Source organism: Xenopus tropicalis, chromosome 5, assembly GCF_000004195.4.
Source record: "Xenopus tropicalis strain Nigerian chromosome 5, UCB_Xtro_10.0, whole genome shotgun sequence".
Classification (NCBI taxonomy): domain Eukaryota; kingdom Metazoa; phylum Chordata; class Amphibia; order Anura; family Pipidae; genus Xenopus; species Xenopus tropicalis.
In genome coordinates this window covers 140,204,951-140,221,016 of record NC_030681.2, presented here as the reverse complement: position 1 = coordinate 140,221,016, position 16,066 = coordinate 140,204,951, and the positions used below count along the sequence as shown (strand labels likewise).

The 16,066-nt window shown below is 41.9% G+C and overlaps 1 protein-coding gene across 1 annotated transcript in view; it reads left to right on the top strand.

Annotated features, from left to right (window-relative positions):
- nbas (NBAS subunit of NRZ tethering complex) overlaps window positions 1-15,489 on the top strand; it is a 425,480-nt gene extending 409,991 nt beyond the window's left edge. The window contains exon 52 of the mRNA XM_002941372.4: window positions 14,097-15,489. Coding sequence (XP_002941418.3) covers window positions 14,097-14,372 — 276 coding nt within the window. The 3' untranslated portion in view covers window positions 14,373-15,489. The remainder of the gene's footprint in view (window positions 1-14,096) is intronic.
- The last annotated feature ends 577 nt before the right edge of the window (window positions 15,490-16,066 follow it).

Sequence of the window (16,066 nt, the reverse complement as noted above, 5' to 3'; positions counted from 1 at the left end):
AAAAGAACAAGAGGCCATCCTTTTAGACTTGAAGAGCTGAACTTTTTTGTATCAGCTAAAATGGTTCCTCATGTGAGGGCAATGAGGTTGGGGAATACCCTAGCAGGTGATGTTGTGATGGCAGATTCTATTAATGCCTCTAAGACTGGCTTTGATGACCTTTTGGACAAAAGTAATACCCAAGGCTTTAGTGATCTCAAGATCTAAGGTTACATATAGGTATAAAAGGAAGAGGGCATCTTCTTCACTTCCTGATAGTCCAGTTGACAATAAAGAAATCTATTTATGAAAGTGTGACATTCCAGCACAGCTTATGGGTACAAAATGCTACTCAGCTCCACCCACACTACAGTGAATGTAAATATTTTAGCGCATTACTCCCAGAAGTGTTTGAAGCTTGTAATGTTGAGTGACAGCAGGTGTTGAAAATGGAATTACTGAGCTACAATATTCATTTTAACGACACAGAACAGATGGAGTGGATGCTCTCTCTATAGAACCTCGATGCTCAGACCTGGAATACAAAATAGCAATGAATAATAAGAGAAAAGCTCTTCAGTTCAACGCTTGGCCAAGATAGAGGCAGCTTATGGTAGGAATGATTGGAATAAAGATACTAGCCCCTGCTTTAGCAAAGGTCAGTAATGCAAAACACAGGACTCTCCTGAAATCTACTCATCACTGTATTATGCATTTTTCATGCCTATCCCCTCCTAATGGGGAGGTCTGCTGACCCAGTCATTAAGGTTTGCATAGAAATTCATACATAAATGATTCCTGGGGAATCGGTGGTGCAGATGCTGGATGCATGATAAATTATGCAATAAATGTTACACTTGACTGGTTAATTCAGACATTTTTAACTGAAGAGAATTGCTTACCAGCTAGTGGGTTTACCATGTAAATGTTCTTGCACGCATCAAGATTTTTTATTGACTAGGCAACAGACTCGCTTATTACTGTGGGGAGGTGCTATCCATGTTATCAGCCTTCTCTTTTTGCATTGGAATTATGAAACATGATTGGGATATTTAATCTGTAAAGTGGCATCTTGCCTAGTTGCTATAGACATGGGTCCATATAGATTAAGCAGGCACTCCATCCAACACAACCCATGCTTTGTTCCAAACGAAGCAAGAAATAGATGTTCTAATATGTCACCATTGAGGAGCATTTTCTTTGTGACACCTAAAAGATTAATCCCTTTAAGAGGGGCCTGGATGAGTTCTTGAACAAGCAAAATATCCAAGGCTATTGTGATACTAATATCTACAGTTAGTATTAGTGGTTGTATATATAGTTTATGTATGTGTTGGTATAGATTGGTAAGTATAGGTTGTGGGTTTACTTGGAAGGGTTGAACCTGATGGACTCTGGTCTTTTTTCAACCCTATGTAACTATGTAAAGCAGCCTGTTGGTATAGGAGTGTAGCATTAGCCGCAGTAATTGTACAGCATTAACTGTAGGTTTCAAACTAAGTAAGAAAAATGTAATGATTATGGGACCCACAGATCATCCAGCCAAGTGGCTTTGAGTTTGCGCTTGCTGCCAATTCGGGATATTATTGTGGATTTTCGAATGAGATGAAGCAAATTATAATGGGAATTAAACGTTTCTGTCTTCTCTCCGTGCATCAGGTTTTTTTTTTTTTTTTGTGTAAAGTATAAAAAAAAAAGTGCCAGATTCCAGCAGTGCAGAAGTTTTTAATGTGTCATTCATGTAAATGGGAAGGAACAAAGCCTACGTCTGCTCTCAGCGCTTGATTCTTTGTCAGCTTCTTCTAGATAACAGCTGCCGGCTGCCAGAGCATCTTACATGAAAGGCTCCGTAGCCGCTCCGTCCTTCCACTGTCTGACATTTGTGGGGGACTTTAGATCGGTGCATTGGATTCTGCAATATAAAACAGTACAGCATTACCAGAGTCCGATTGGAGAATACTTTCATAAATAGTATATTGTCTCGACATTAGGGTTGGACTGGGCCTGGACTGGACCCGACCCTTGCTCCCTTTGCCCGACCGCTCGGTCGGGGGGGGGCGGGTGGGGGCCCCTGCGGTGGGTTAGGGGACACAGCTGGCGGGGGCACCTGCAGGGCCCCTGGGACGGGAGCCCCGGTGGGCCCTGCACCCCCCCAGTCCAACCCTGCTCGACAGATAAATCCAGCCTTAATAGTATGATGATCCTATATTTCAGAATATAACTGTTATAGCTATTAACATGCACCCAATCTATATGGAATGTTCTATGTAACAAATACATTATACATTTTGTTTCATACTGTTTTTAAAATAATAAAGGGGTTTTTGTTTAGTTCATGGATTTTTTTTTAGCTTCTTTTAAGGTTTTGTTTGTTTGTTTGTTTTTTTACGTTAAATGGTTTTTACTTACTATCTAATTTTGACTATTTGGCTATAGTCAAAGCTCTTTGTACTCTGGACCCCAAAATGGTCAAAACTGACTTATCAGCCAAAATGAAAAGTCATCAAAGGGATTTTGTCACCATTTTATGGGGTACTTTTTATTTCTAAATTACACTCTTTTAGTTACCAGGAGCAGATTTTTGCCATCCCTGGTGTAACTGGAGAAGTCATGGCCGGACTTGGGTGTTTTACTATTGAGTACCACTAGGTAGGTACAACTGGGAGTTTGATATGGGGCATAGGAGCATTGTTAGCAATGCAGGTGTCTGGGAGCCTTGTTACCTTCCCATTGTTCTGCTGATTGGCTGCTGGGGGTGAAGAAGGAGTGGTGACATTACTCCAACTTACAGCACATCAGTAAATTGTGATTGAAGTTTATCAGAACACAAGTCACATGGTTAAGGGCACATAGGAAACTAAGAATATGCCCCACATCAAATTTCAAAATTAAATATTAAAGAAATGTGTTTGCTCTTTTGGAAAACAGATTACAATGCAGGATTCTGCTTGAGCAGCAATATTAACTGATGCGTTTTGTAAAAAAAACATGTTTTCCCATGACAGAATCCCTTTAATATTTACAAACTTCTTCAAATGTAATTAAAGTCACTGAAATGCTATTGAAATAATGGGATTCCAGTTGCATTTTCATGTTATGTTTTGATAAATATGTCGGCAGCTATTGGGACTTCTTCAGAAGTTTTCTGAAGCACTGGAGATAGCCATGTCCATCATCAATGGAAACTGGTGAAGAACATCAAATGTATCATTTCCATACAATAATATCAGCACAAAGCCATGATCAGCCCATCAACAAATTCAACTCTCTTAAACCAAGAGAGAATTTTTTCTAACCAAGAATGGTGGAAGGAACTCAAGGAAGAGCAGAGCAGACCTAAAAAGTGGCTTGTGGCAAATCCATGAATCCCAGCACTAATTCCTTCATTAAGTTCGTAATAGTTCACCAACTGTGATGTGAGCGACTATGACAATTGCCCATGTTGATAAAACTGATACAGGACATGGCTGTTGTTTAACTATATATAGGTTTGCTGGTTGCATATATCCTACCAGATCAACACTGGGCCCATAAACCAATAGGGAGCGCCAGTGCAACTTACATAGTTCAATGGTTTGGCTGTTCAGAATAGGACATTTTACAAAGTATTTCTTAAGAGAATATTTTATCATTTGATTCCTGTTTATTATTTTAGTTATAGATCTGTTTATGATGTACAGAACCCAATGTCCTAGCAGCAGTCCAATCACGTTAACTCTGTGCTGCTTTTTTTTTTTTTGATTGGCTTTAGGAACACTTTGAAAAGGATACAGTATATAGACAGCTTGGCCCATACAGCACAGAGAGTACTTTTATCTATCATGTATTCCGCCAGGCTTTTATTTTGCTTTCCCTTGATGAATAACCCAGTGTATTTTTATGCGTAACATCAGTGTATATGTTCTTCCATCTTTGCTCTATGTAAATGCCCGAGTCGTAAATGTGTCCTGCGTCGGTTTCCATCTTCTCCCAGTAGAAATATTAGGTGGTATTCCCCTAACTGGGCTTTACATACAAACACATATTAGGGGAGCTTTATTCTTGTACATATTAAGCTGAAAAGTAGCAAATAATATCTGGCAGAAGGAAATTGCAGACTATTGATTCATCGACATAGCGCTCGCCGGGCTCACAACGCGGCAGTGAAACAAACGCTCTCCGGCTTGCTGATGCAATGTATTATTTAGCTATTTGTTAAGAGACGGTGACAGCTTTATGACTGCTCATAGTTAAAAGGACTGTGCGGAATTGCTGATACTGAGAAATGTGCCTCCTCTTTCATTTCAACAAGAACGGTTTCCTTGGTTCTGTCGGTTATTAATATTTGGGACGAGCTGGAAGGCACTTTTCTGCGGACACTGCTGCTGCGAGTAGGCTTCCACCCGCTCCAGATGTCCCTTTTTTTTTGCTTCTAGTTGCTGCGCATAGTCATTTACTAATGACTGTTACAGGAAAAATGAGCAGAGACTCTCTACATCTGCCATGGCAATATAACTGTTTGTTTTAGCTCCGTAATGCTCCCCAGTCTGGCCTACTGCAGCTGTGCGCGTAATGATAAGCCTACAGTGCATTATTCTTTCCTTTTATTCCTCCTGTATATTGCACTTCCCTCATCGCCATTACCGCTTCCATTTGCCTTCAGTGCCTTTATCTGCTTTGTTCATGGTTTTGACCTTCAGTGTTGTTCAGGATTGTGCCTCTTGAACGTGCAGCATGGGGAATTTGATTTGTGCCGTGCCACCAAGGTGGAAGACGACAGTAGCGGCTTGACTGCAGACAGGAGAGGAGGCGCTGATAGCTAGCGCGCAGATAAATGAGAAAAGATAAACACAATTCAAGTGCCAACGAATCCGGGAATACATAATACAATAGTCTTTGCGCACTACCACTATCAGTTTTACTCTTTTTTTTTTAACCTTTTTTCACATATTTTCCCAACAGCAAATGGTTTTTAATTTACATTTGACATATCTCAACTTTCTTTGTTAAGGGTGGGTGCAATGAACCATTATGGATATTGAAATGAGAGTTCTAAGCCTTTTCTCACAGTGTAAGACAAGCGGTGCCCTCGAAATGGCTTGATAATGCCAAAGAAGATGTTGCTGCTGGAGAACCCTCCTCCAGGTTTTGAGGGCAACCTCCTCTCTTATAAATAAATTATAAAATGCACTATAACCCGCCTGTAGATGTTATGTTTCTGGGTTTCCTTTTTGGTCTTTGCGGCTCCACATGTTGCCTAGCATCCAAGACGCAATGCTATCAAAGGCAACCAGTGGGAACAGGGTTAAAACTGGCGTCCATATGTATACATACGGCTGTGCACACTGCTTCACGCCCTTGTTGCCTAATGATCATAAAGGACTAAAGTGCTGTGGCTGAGAATCGATTCAACTATAACTGTTTTGGAGCTATGGCTTCCAGTTTTGTCTGCCATCTTAGGTTTCCAGCAAATTTATTCTTGAACATTCCATTCCGGTATGTATGGACCAATAGGAAAGCTCTGAGAGCAGTATTTGAGCAGGGTTCAATCCAATGCTAAAATGCATGGGCAGAAAGATCTCCTATCCAAGGATGGCATCTAGCTACACATGTGGTCCTTGGTATGCTTGGCTAACAGGCCATGGGATTCAGTTGGCTGGGGATCAAACTATTGTATCAGCCTTGGCAGTGGGCAATATAGGATATTTTTTGGCTTCTAATACTATTATTTTTCCCGCTGGACCTGTAGCAATCATCCAAATGTAGTACCTGATGCATATTATCTCAGTGGTGACACAAATACAACTTCTTACAACTGCTTCAGTGCTTCAGTTGTTGGTAACACAACATTTCAAAGTCTTCTGGATCTTCTTAAAGGTATCATGCCCATCCTAGGGTTGACTTTTTTACCCTGAATTCCAGTGCTGCACCTACAGTGGCTGGCCTACACGTTCAGGAGCCGCTGAAACCCTGAAATTCAGGGTGATGCCTGCTTTCCCTTATGGAAATGTGTAACTTCCTAAGCACTCTTAGTGAGTATAGTCAGGCAACTGTTCTGCTGAAAACAATACCTTTACAAGGTCCAAGGCCTTCAACAAGGACCAGAAGCTAAAACCAAGTAAAGACCTTTTAGATGATGCAGTTGTGTGTGTTATGAGCAGAGCATCCTTCTAAAATGATATCCCTTTCACCTGACCTGACTCTGAATATAGTTTTACCCAGTAGCCACTGTTCTTGAACTGCTTTGTAAAATCCATAAACTGCCAGTTCTTTATTCCCCTTGAATTCACTCCACTCTCATTCTCTTTGTCAGTGTGTATAAATAATTAACATGCCTTGCAAATACCAGTGCTGCTTGTGTAGCCCAGAATTACATTAGCTGAGATTGTCTGTCTGTGTGTACTTTCTTAACTAAGTGCTCATTTAGAATCCCCAGAATAAACTATAAAGCGGAACTAGAGAGGAGGGTGCTTGCGTGATGCGGTGCTCCCCTATGGTTGGTTGGTAATGGCTTAGAGACCGACGCATCCCGATGTCAATTTCTGGGCCGTAGCCACGGTTTAGAGCATCCAACGACACATATGTAATGGGATTAGAGAGCTGACAGAACCAATGGAACTGCTAACATTCAGCCACTGTGCGGACAAGAAGGAAATTCAAGTACTGAATACAGATATATGTTAGTATGTTAGTTAGTATTGCTATGGATGAAGAGGGAATGTTTATTATTGTGTTGTTTATATAACATGTATATAGTTACTTTTTTGAGTTTGACATGGGGTTTACTTCATTAAACACACTACTCAGTGTAGTAACCCATAGCAATCAGGTTTGATCTGTCTACTGCAGCTAGAATAACAAAGGCAAATCGCTCATTGGATACTATGGTTTCCAGCAATAGGCCAAGTCTAAGCAGCTTTAGTAAATGAACTCCTATTGCTTGAGTGCATCTCTGTACTTGGCAGTGCATCCAATCACATCTGTTTCCATTGTCTGAACCCTACTCTGATGTGGCTCCATCCCAGCTGGGGCTAGTGACAAATAGATTGGAAATGTGGTTATCTGTCTGGCTGGTGTCGGAATAAATGAAGGCGCGGGAGGCAGGTTACACCTACCAATCCAGTGTAGCTCTAAATATATTTTCTGATTGCTAAAGTACAGGTATCCAGAATGCTCAGGGCCTGGGATAAGGGATCTTTTCATTATTTGGAACTCCATACTTGGTCTACTAAAACATCCTTTAAACATTAAATAAACCCAAAGGGGTTGTGTTGCCACCCATATGGATTCACGCAGCTTAGTTACCAACAAGTACAAGATGCTGTTTTATTGCAGGGGCAGAAGGAAATTCATTTTTAATTATTTGGTCACAATGGAGTCTATGAGTGATGGCCTTCCCATAATTTGGAGCTAGCTGAATAACAGAAAACAGCTCCCATTCCTGTATTACTTCTCTGTGCCATAAACTGGAGGGTTTGGGTATAGGTGTGTACCTTGCGTAGGCACTCTATACTTTTTCTTTTTATTGTTGGGAAGGTTACACCAGGAAATGAATGATTGTTTATGATGATTTTTATGATGCTCCGTACATGGCCAGGATCTTGGCAGCATTGGTTTGCAGCAGGCCGCAGATTTCTATTGGCAAGGAAGAGGAGTTACATGGAGGTGGGGGGCCAACATGTCTGGGATTGTAGCAATTTATGTTGGGCCCTGGATACCTCAGACTGACACTCCACTGGACACAACTAGTGATGAGCTAAGTTTTTTGCCTGGCATGGATTCGCAGCGAATTTCCACATTTCGGCACTGGCGAATGGTTTAGCGAAATTTCTGTGAAAATTTGCCGCTGAGAAATTCGTTGTGCGGCAAAAAATACAGTGCACGTCAAAATTGGACACGGTCGCATCAAAAAAGAGCGCAGTCATGTCAAAATTGGGCGTGGTTGCATAAAAAAGACACGGGCAACAAAAAAAAAAATAATTGCGCAACAAATGCGTTTCGCGAATTTTATACCGAAGCGAAAAGGGACAGATTCGCTCATCACTAGACACAACAGAGCAGCTAGACAGATACAAGATGGCTGAACTGTTGGTGTGTTGCCTTGACAAGCACAAGAGGGGGCACTAGCACACATTTATAAGTGAACATAATGGGGAAGAGATTTTGGGCAATTCCCCAGACCACTGACAGTGGGGGGTCCGTGGGACCTGTAGGAGGCTCACTGCAAGCCCTCGGTACAGGGTACGTGGTAGTCACAGTTACTTTCCATTTCATAAAGTGTCACATTATTGCTGTGTTGGTTCTTACTAATTATTTATGATTCATACTTATTAATATGTATTATTAATAATAATTATTCCTTTCTCTTTCAAATTCGGTGCTAAAAATGTAGTGGGAAAAAAAGTAGAAAATAACATCTGTTTTGAAGGAAATGTTTATTTGAATACTTTGCACCTGGTTAATTAAATGTCTCCGTTTTACCAATTAGTAAATTATGAAGACCATTTATTGCAATTGTATTTAAATACCGTAGGTTTTCCCTTCCCAAGATATAGCAGAGCCGCTTGTACGGGATGGGCTATCACTCGCCGCCACAATTCTTTATATATCGGTGCACTGGGAAATGGTACGTTCCTTTCAGATAAGGAGGAAATATTAGCGAATCGAATTGATTAGACCCCGTTCCAATGGCTCATCTTCCCTACAGGAACGGCGCTTATGGATCAAAGGCTCCTATCATAGCTCCAAATGTCACAGAATTGAAAGTTTCAGCCATAACAATTTGGGGAATCAGATCTGATGGGAAGGCTATTAAACAGAATGCTGTCGAAAGATGAATGTGTTTTAATTGTAAGCAGTGTGAATCGGTTACTTACCTTTCTTTCTTTGCTTGATTAATATTAAAGGGGAAATATTTACCCAGAATTATCCCTGGTACAGGGCAGGTTTCACTTTTAGGCTAATGGCAGTCGGGATGTTTGTGTTGCATTCGGTTTGCATGCAGTAGCCATTTCCAATAAGTAGAATGGTAATATATTCACTATATTCTGTAACAAAGGGAATAGAAGTCAGGGGGAGAAATCTCTGCTTGTGACCTTAGATTAATGGCGCACTTGGGAATCGGCAAAGTGATTGTTTTTCTCGAAATGCGTCGAAGTCACGCTGGGAATCGTCTTGGGTAGCTATTTAGAAAACAGATACATTTACTGGTCCAAGAATCCAGTCATATTTTTGTGTGGCAACAGTTACGCTGGAATACTGGCTATAAAACACTCCTACCTGGGCAAAAATATGGAATAGTGTGTTATTCTAGCACAGTGATCCCCAACCAGTGGCCCGTGAGCAACATGTTGCTCCCCAACCCCTTGGGTGTTGCTCCCTGTGGCCTCAAAGCAGGGGATTATTTTTGAATTCCTGACTTGGGGGCAAGTTTTGATTGAATAAAAACCCAATGCAATGCCAAACAGAGCCTCCTGTAGGCTGCCAGTCCACATAGGGATACCAAATAGCCAATCACAGCCCTTACTTGGCACCCCCAGGTATATTTTTCACGATTGTGTTGCTCCCCAACTTTTTGCATTTAAATGTGGTTCATGGGTAAAAACGGTTGGGGATCTCTGTTCTGGCATCTGCCACAATTGTCATATTTGATATAGTTCTGTAGAGAGCCACCAATGGCATGCAACCCCCTTTCTTCCTGTGTAAGAACTAAAACCATTATAATCTGAGCTTATCTGTTATCTGCTATGGAAATGTGTGCCCTATAGCCCAATTCCGACTTAAATGGCTTTCCCCTGTCCCAGAGGAACTTACAGACAAAGGTCACATTCACACACACAGTAGGGCCAGTTTGTATTATTTTGTACTTCTATGAAGTACACTGAGCTAGTTTTCTCTTGGACCATATATTAGAGCAATGCATACTATCCTGCTTAGCTCAGAATGTGATGGTGGGCATGGCTAGGGGCATAATGGGGTGGGGATAGGGCATGGCCAAGACACGCCTGAAATACAGAATGTCAGGGTTGGCCCACCTGCACCAATATGGTGGACGCCATGTCCGAAATACAGAATGTCAGGGTTGGCCCACCTGCACCAATATGGTGGACGCCATGTCCGAAATACAGAATGGCAGGGTTGGCCCACCTACACCAATATGGTGGACGCCATGTCCGAAATACAGAATGGCAGGGTTGGCCCACCTACACCAATATGGTGGATGACATGTCCGAAATACAGAATTAAGGGCTTAGCATGGGTTTATAGAGCTTACTGGTTAGAAGGTATAAGAATCAGTGAAACAATGGCTTTGCAAGTACATCTCCCCCATGGGAAAGGAACCACTCTCTGATTATCGCAGATGGGAAGGGAAATCTACAGCACTTTTATATCAAATAATAACAAACCTGCACGTGTATTTTATACAGAGAGAGCAACCGGCCGCTGCCCTTGTAATCAGAGCTTTGCGCAAAGCCTATTTTCTTAGATATTAACATATTGATTAAAGCGGTGGGATAGTAATATATAGGTTATATGGCAAGGCATGATGTTATATCCCCAGATATACAGGTAAATGCCTACAGCTCCTCATAAACACTAAGATGAGAGATACTGAATATGCAACTTGGGAGCCAGCTGGGGAAAAGCAATTTTACTTGGCTTTATCTTTTCCTATTTTATTTTTCTGAAGACGATAACTGGAATGGCAAACTTATTTTTTCCTGCTTCCCCTAGAGATTCTGTAACGTTACAAACTGCCAGACTCCCATCCAGCATTCTGTAGCACTGTGGCATTTCATAAGCCATTAAGGGGAGAGGCGTTATAGTGTGAGATGAGCAGGCACGTGGGCATCTGGTAATATCAAATACTGGCCACACTGGCATCCATCTGCCCACTGCTGTCCTCTGGTAAAGAACATAGTAACATAAGACAATTAGGTTAAAAAAAACCACATGTCCATCACGTCCAACCATAATGCCTATATCTAACCTGCCTAACTGCTAGTTGATCCAGAGGAAGGCAAAAACCCCATCTGAAGCCTCTCTAATTTGCCGCAGAGGGGAAAAAATTCCTTCCTGACTCCAAGATGGCTATCAGACCAGTCCCTGGGGCAACTTGTACTAAAAGCTATTGGATAAAAGCCCTCCAACCCCTTCTTTATGCACGTCCTTGTGTCTGCTGGAAGGACCATCTGGTAAATTAAATATCAGAGAATTTATTGTGTGGTACCATTATATAATTAAACATAGTTATCATGGCTCCCTGTTTCTCCAGCTTAAACAGCCCCAACCTGGCCGGTCTTTCCCCATAACCGAGACTTTCCAGACCCTTTACCAGCTTAGTTACCCTTCTCTGGACCACTTTATATTAAGCTTAATGTACCCAGGGCTGTTTTAATAAATGGCCAAAAGTGGCATTTGCCCAGGGCCCACTAGGACATATTTCATCTGGAATAACTTTTGGCAGAAGCATCTGGCAGAGATAGCAGACCCCTCATTTTAATCAACTGGGAGAGCATGGTTATCCTTAATTCTTCGCCTTTTTTCGTGGGGCACCACCATTTTGTCATTTACCTGCTCCCGGGGCTTTTGGTCCAGGACGGGTCTATTTCTTCAATGTCTGCCTTACAATATTGAACTTAATGTGGGTTATTCTATCACAAATTTCTTGGGGCAGTGGGGGCCCACCAATTAAATTTTGCCCACTGGCTCTGAATGTACCAAGTGATGCCAGCAACTCTAAGTAATGGGGGTATCAGATACCCCAAGGCTATAGCTATATCTGTGCAAATAGTGAGTAGGGGCACTCAACTCTGACACACAGAAAGATCAAATATATAGAAATGAATGGCACTAACGAACCGCTGGCACATAAGCCTATTTGTTTAGTATTCAGTAAGAATTCAGATATTTCTCACACCCCCTTCTCACCCATCTGTCGGAGCTATACGTTTGAGCAGAGGCCAATTTTTGGTGAATATTTCATGTATTTGAAAGGTTCAGTGGCCATGTTTGTTATTGGCAGCCAGAGAACTTCCACTTTCATAGGTAAATGCAGCCTTTGATATAAAGGGCAATTAGTCTTCTTGTGTTATGAGACAAGGCTTCTGATCTCGAGGGTATACATAGGGTTGCCACTTGTCCGGTTTTGACCCGAACAGCCCAGTTTTCAGAACAGCTGTCTAAGGCAAAACCTCCTGTCCGTTTATCCAAATTAGGAAAACTAGGCAGGACTCCCTGAGATTGGTGCGGTGATCGGCCAATCACTGATCACTGCGTCATAGCCCAGTGATTGCACTGCCCCGCCTCTTCCCCGTAACATCACCGCCCCCTGCCTGGCAAAACAGACTGGCAGAGGTGGCTACCCTAGGTATACAGTATCTGGAGAAAGACATGAGTACCAGTAGGGATACTTCCCATGAAACACAATAAGTCGCTGCCTTTACTTTTTAGTAATAAAGTACATTTTGTAAGTATTTTTTTACTGGACTCCTGCTGCACGTAGGTATACAGTAAATAAATATACAGAAACAAAGAGCAGCCTGTGAAAGCTCCTTTCCGTATTATTAGAATTGCTCATCCAAAACATTTGCAAACAAACTACATTAAAAAGAAGCTAATATCACCGAGCCTCAGGACTTTGCGCGGGAATTAATCCTTTTTTTTGGAGAGAAATGGTAATTATGAGACTTATTTATTTTTCCTACATCATCCAGCGAAGCCGTGAAAAGCAAATGGCAAAGACTTTAAAATCACCCAGGGGTTCTAGCGCCTTGTGCTGTGCCGCCAAGTATTCCCCTAATTGTTTTCTTTTTTGTTTTGGTCTCCTGTAACATAAGACTTAATACACGGTGCAAATAGCATTTTCCCTCAAGATGTTTACAAAAATATTTTTAAAAATGCATTAAAAGTTTGGTGGAGACTTTATAGATTGTAATTAGATTGAAGCACAGGGCAATGTTATGTGAATTGTCGCTCTATTTTATTTCTAAAACCAGTTTATGGCTGAATCAGGAATACTGCGTGCCATCTAAAACTTGCGCAGAAGAAGCTGTGGTGGAATGGGTGCAGGCCTGGTTGTTCATAGGTTAATAGTAAGGCGTCAGAATCCCCATAATCATCTAGAATTCCTTCTCCCACTATAACCCACTCTGGTTAGAGAATTTAATTGGGCCGTTGGCTACTGGGCATGCTCACTTCCAAGCAAAGGCAGTGAATCTTTTCAGCTCAGATTGCTTAACATGCTCCTTCCATGCCAAAGATGGCATTGCTGATCCCCTATAGAACAGTGATCCCCAACCAGTAGCTCAGGGGGCAACATGTTACTCACCAACCCCTTGGATGTTGCTCTCAGTGCCCCCAAACCAGGGAGTTATTTTTGAATTCCTGACTTGGGGGCAAGTTTTGGTTGAATAAAAACAAGATTTCCTACCAAATAAAGCCCCCTGTAAGCTGATAGTGTGCATAGAGGCCCCTAATAGCCAATCACAGCCCTTATTTGGCTCCTCCATTAACTTTTATGGTGCTTGTGTTGCTCCCCAAGTCTTTTTACATTTGACTGTGGCTCCCGAGTAAGAAAGGTTGGGGACCCCTGTTATAGAAACTCTGCTCTAGCTATCTGCTTCTATTTTTTTATCTTCCTCTGAGCTCAGCTTTACCATAACAGTGCTTAATCCAAGCAGGACCAACATAAATTCTGCCTGTGTAAGCCTGCATTCTTAATCACATGAACTTTATACTGAATAAGGCTCCTTGCAAACATGTGCTCCTTGCAGATGTAAATGTCACTGATGATGTCCGAGGGAATATGGGCACTGGTGAAAGCTGATATTTGGTGTAGGAAAATGTAACCAAATAAGAATGAATATATATGGGATTTATGAACATAAGTTGGGTTACAAAGCTCTGCATCGCATTTACAGTGAGATCGTTTCCCATAGTCACTGCCCCTGCTATAAGGCACCGGTACATACCGAGGGTGGCCCCAAGAATAGACACTTTTGTTGCTGTGATGACAAATATGATTGTTTGTTCTTTGAGCCGAGGGACGTACTCGTCGTACTCAGAGCACAGAACATGTCATTTCCCTTTGTTATGCTTTTCTACATAGATTTACTTTCTCCCATTTTTTTTTGTAGGTCAGTGAGTTGAACTGTGACGCAGAAATCCTTTCTTTGCTTCTGGACGCTAAGCTGGTTGTGAAATGTGTCAGCACCGTATTTTACCCACATCTGATTTACCATCTGCTATCCAAGCAAGAGGACACCCAATGGGATGTTGAAGAGATTGCCAAGGAGCTTCATGGCAGCGGGTTTCATGCAGAGGCGGGATCCCTTCTGATGACCTACAGGGGCACACATCCGGCTCTAAGAACCTTCACCTCTGCTCTTACCAGTATTAAACGTTGGCTTTAAAGACTTTGAAAGAAAACAATTGTATAAGGTGCCTACAGGTTCATATGAGTACTAATGACTACCCATGACAAGTGCTGTCAAGGAAACTTTAAATATAATGAATATTATCTAGAACATCATCTCAGAGCAGGTATTTGAATTCAAGTGAGCAACGGAAGGTCTTTAAGTGGACCTATTAATCAGGACAGCAGCTTCCATCATCATGAAGTTGCACTGGGGTCAAACAGCCACAAGATTGACAACACATGGCCTAGATAAGTCTGCACGTGAAATCTATTGACCCGTAATTATTTACATGAAGGCGTGTTTGCACTCTCACAGGCTCAGCTTGGACAGTTGGTAAAGCAGTCATTTAGTTGAGAGCTCGGGCTCAGTTTCTGTCTGTGCGAGAAGTCTGACATCCTAACTGGTAAGGGGCCTTTCCAAGGGGGTTTATAATGACTTAAATCTAACAGCAGGAATTCTAAAGGTCCCTATACACGGGCCGATCCGCTCGCTTGGTGATGTTGCCAAGTGAGTGGATCTTCCCTGATATCCCCACCTACGGGTGGGCGATATCGGGGAGCGTGTAGGTGGTAATGGGGCAGTCGGTTCGGGGACTGTGTCAACAAGCCGATGCGGTCCCCGATCCGACTGAATCTTTTAACCTGCCCGATCGAGATCTGCCCAATTTCAGGCCAGATATCGGTCGGACAGGCCCCTCGTTTCTGCCTTAACAGAACAAAAGATGAACAGAACCTTAACAGAACAAAACCTGTTATCTACATACGTGGCTAATTAGTGGTGGCAACACAGAGTTTTAACGGACTCCAGCACCATAGTCTGATCAGTTCTAGGTTAATAGCGATTAACTTATTTGTGATGTCCCAGGAAATCTCAGAACGCTGTGTGGGCTCCAATGCCTAGAGCTGATCTAGGGGTTATTTATATTGCTTATAATTGCTTATTTAATTGTAACAACTGACACAGGCCTGTATAACTTATAGCGTGCAGCTGCCATTTTAATTGTATGTACGGGATATCTGGCAGGGAAGATCTTGTGTATGTTTTCATAAAGCTCAAAATCCACATTAATATTTTTATTCCGACCCAATAAAATGTATTTGCCTGATACGGATTTAAAGTTGTTTTTTTTTTATGGAATTTTTGTTATCGCAATAGGGGATACCCTGCTGGGTATCCAAACCCACTCATTTGTACTGTGGAATTCTAGACACATTGAGACAGGAGTGGATGAAATATCGCTGCTACGAGGCTATGCTGTTGGCTGAAACATAGCTAGAGACTCTCAGAATTCTGTACTCATTCCTTTCCCAACACCTGTGCGCCCAAGTGTCACCAAACTCTCGTAAATTTACAGTCTAAATATTTGATCAGGGACACCTGTAGCTCATAATAAGACTACAGAGATATAAACCAGTCATCCACTATAGTTCTAGCAGTATCCAAGGCAATAAATAAGCACTTACTTACCCAAAATGCTCTTCATGCTCAGCCCCTCACTATAGCTCTGGTGCCCCAAGGGTGCCATGTCTGTGGAATTGAAAACTCTGCTATAGATTGATTGTTTATGGGCACCACAAGACTTGTCTTAAACAATGCTGAACACAATCTATTTCACCCCTTGATTCTATATGACTATGAAGATTTTCATTAATCCAGGTCATGGTATATCTAGTATAAATAAATCTAAA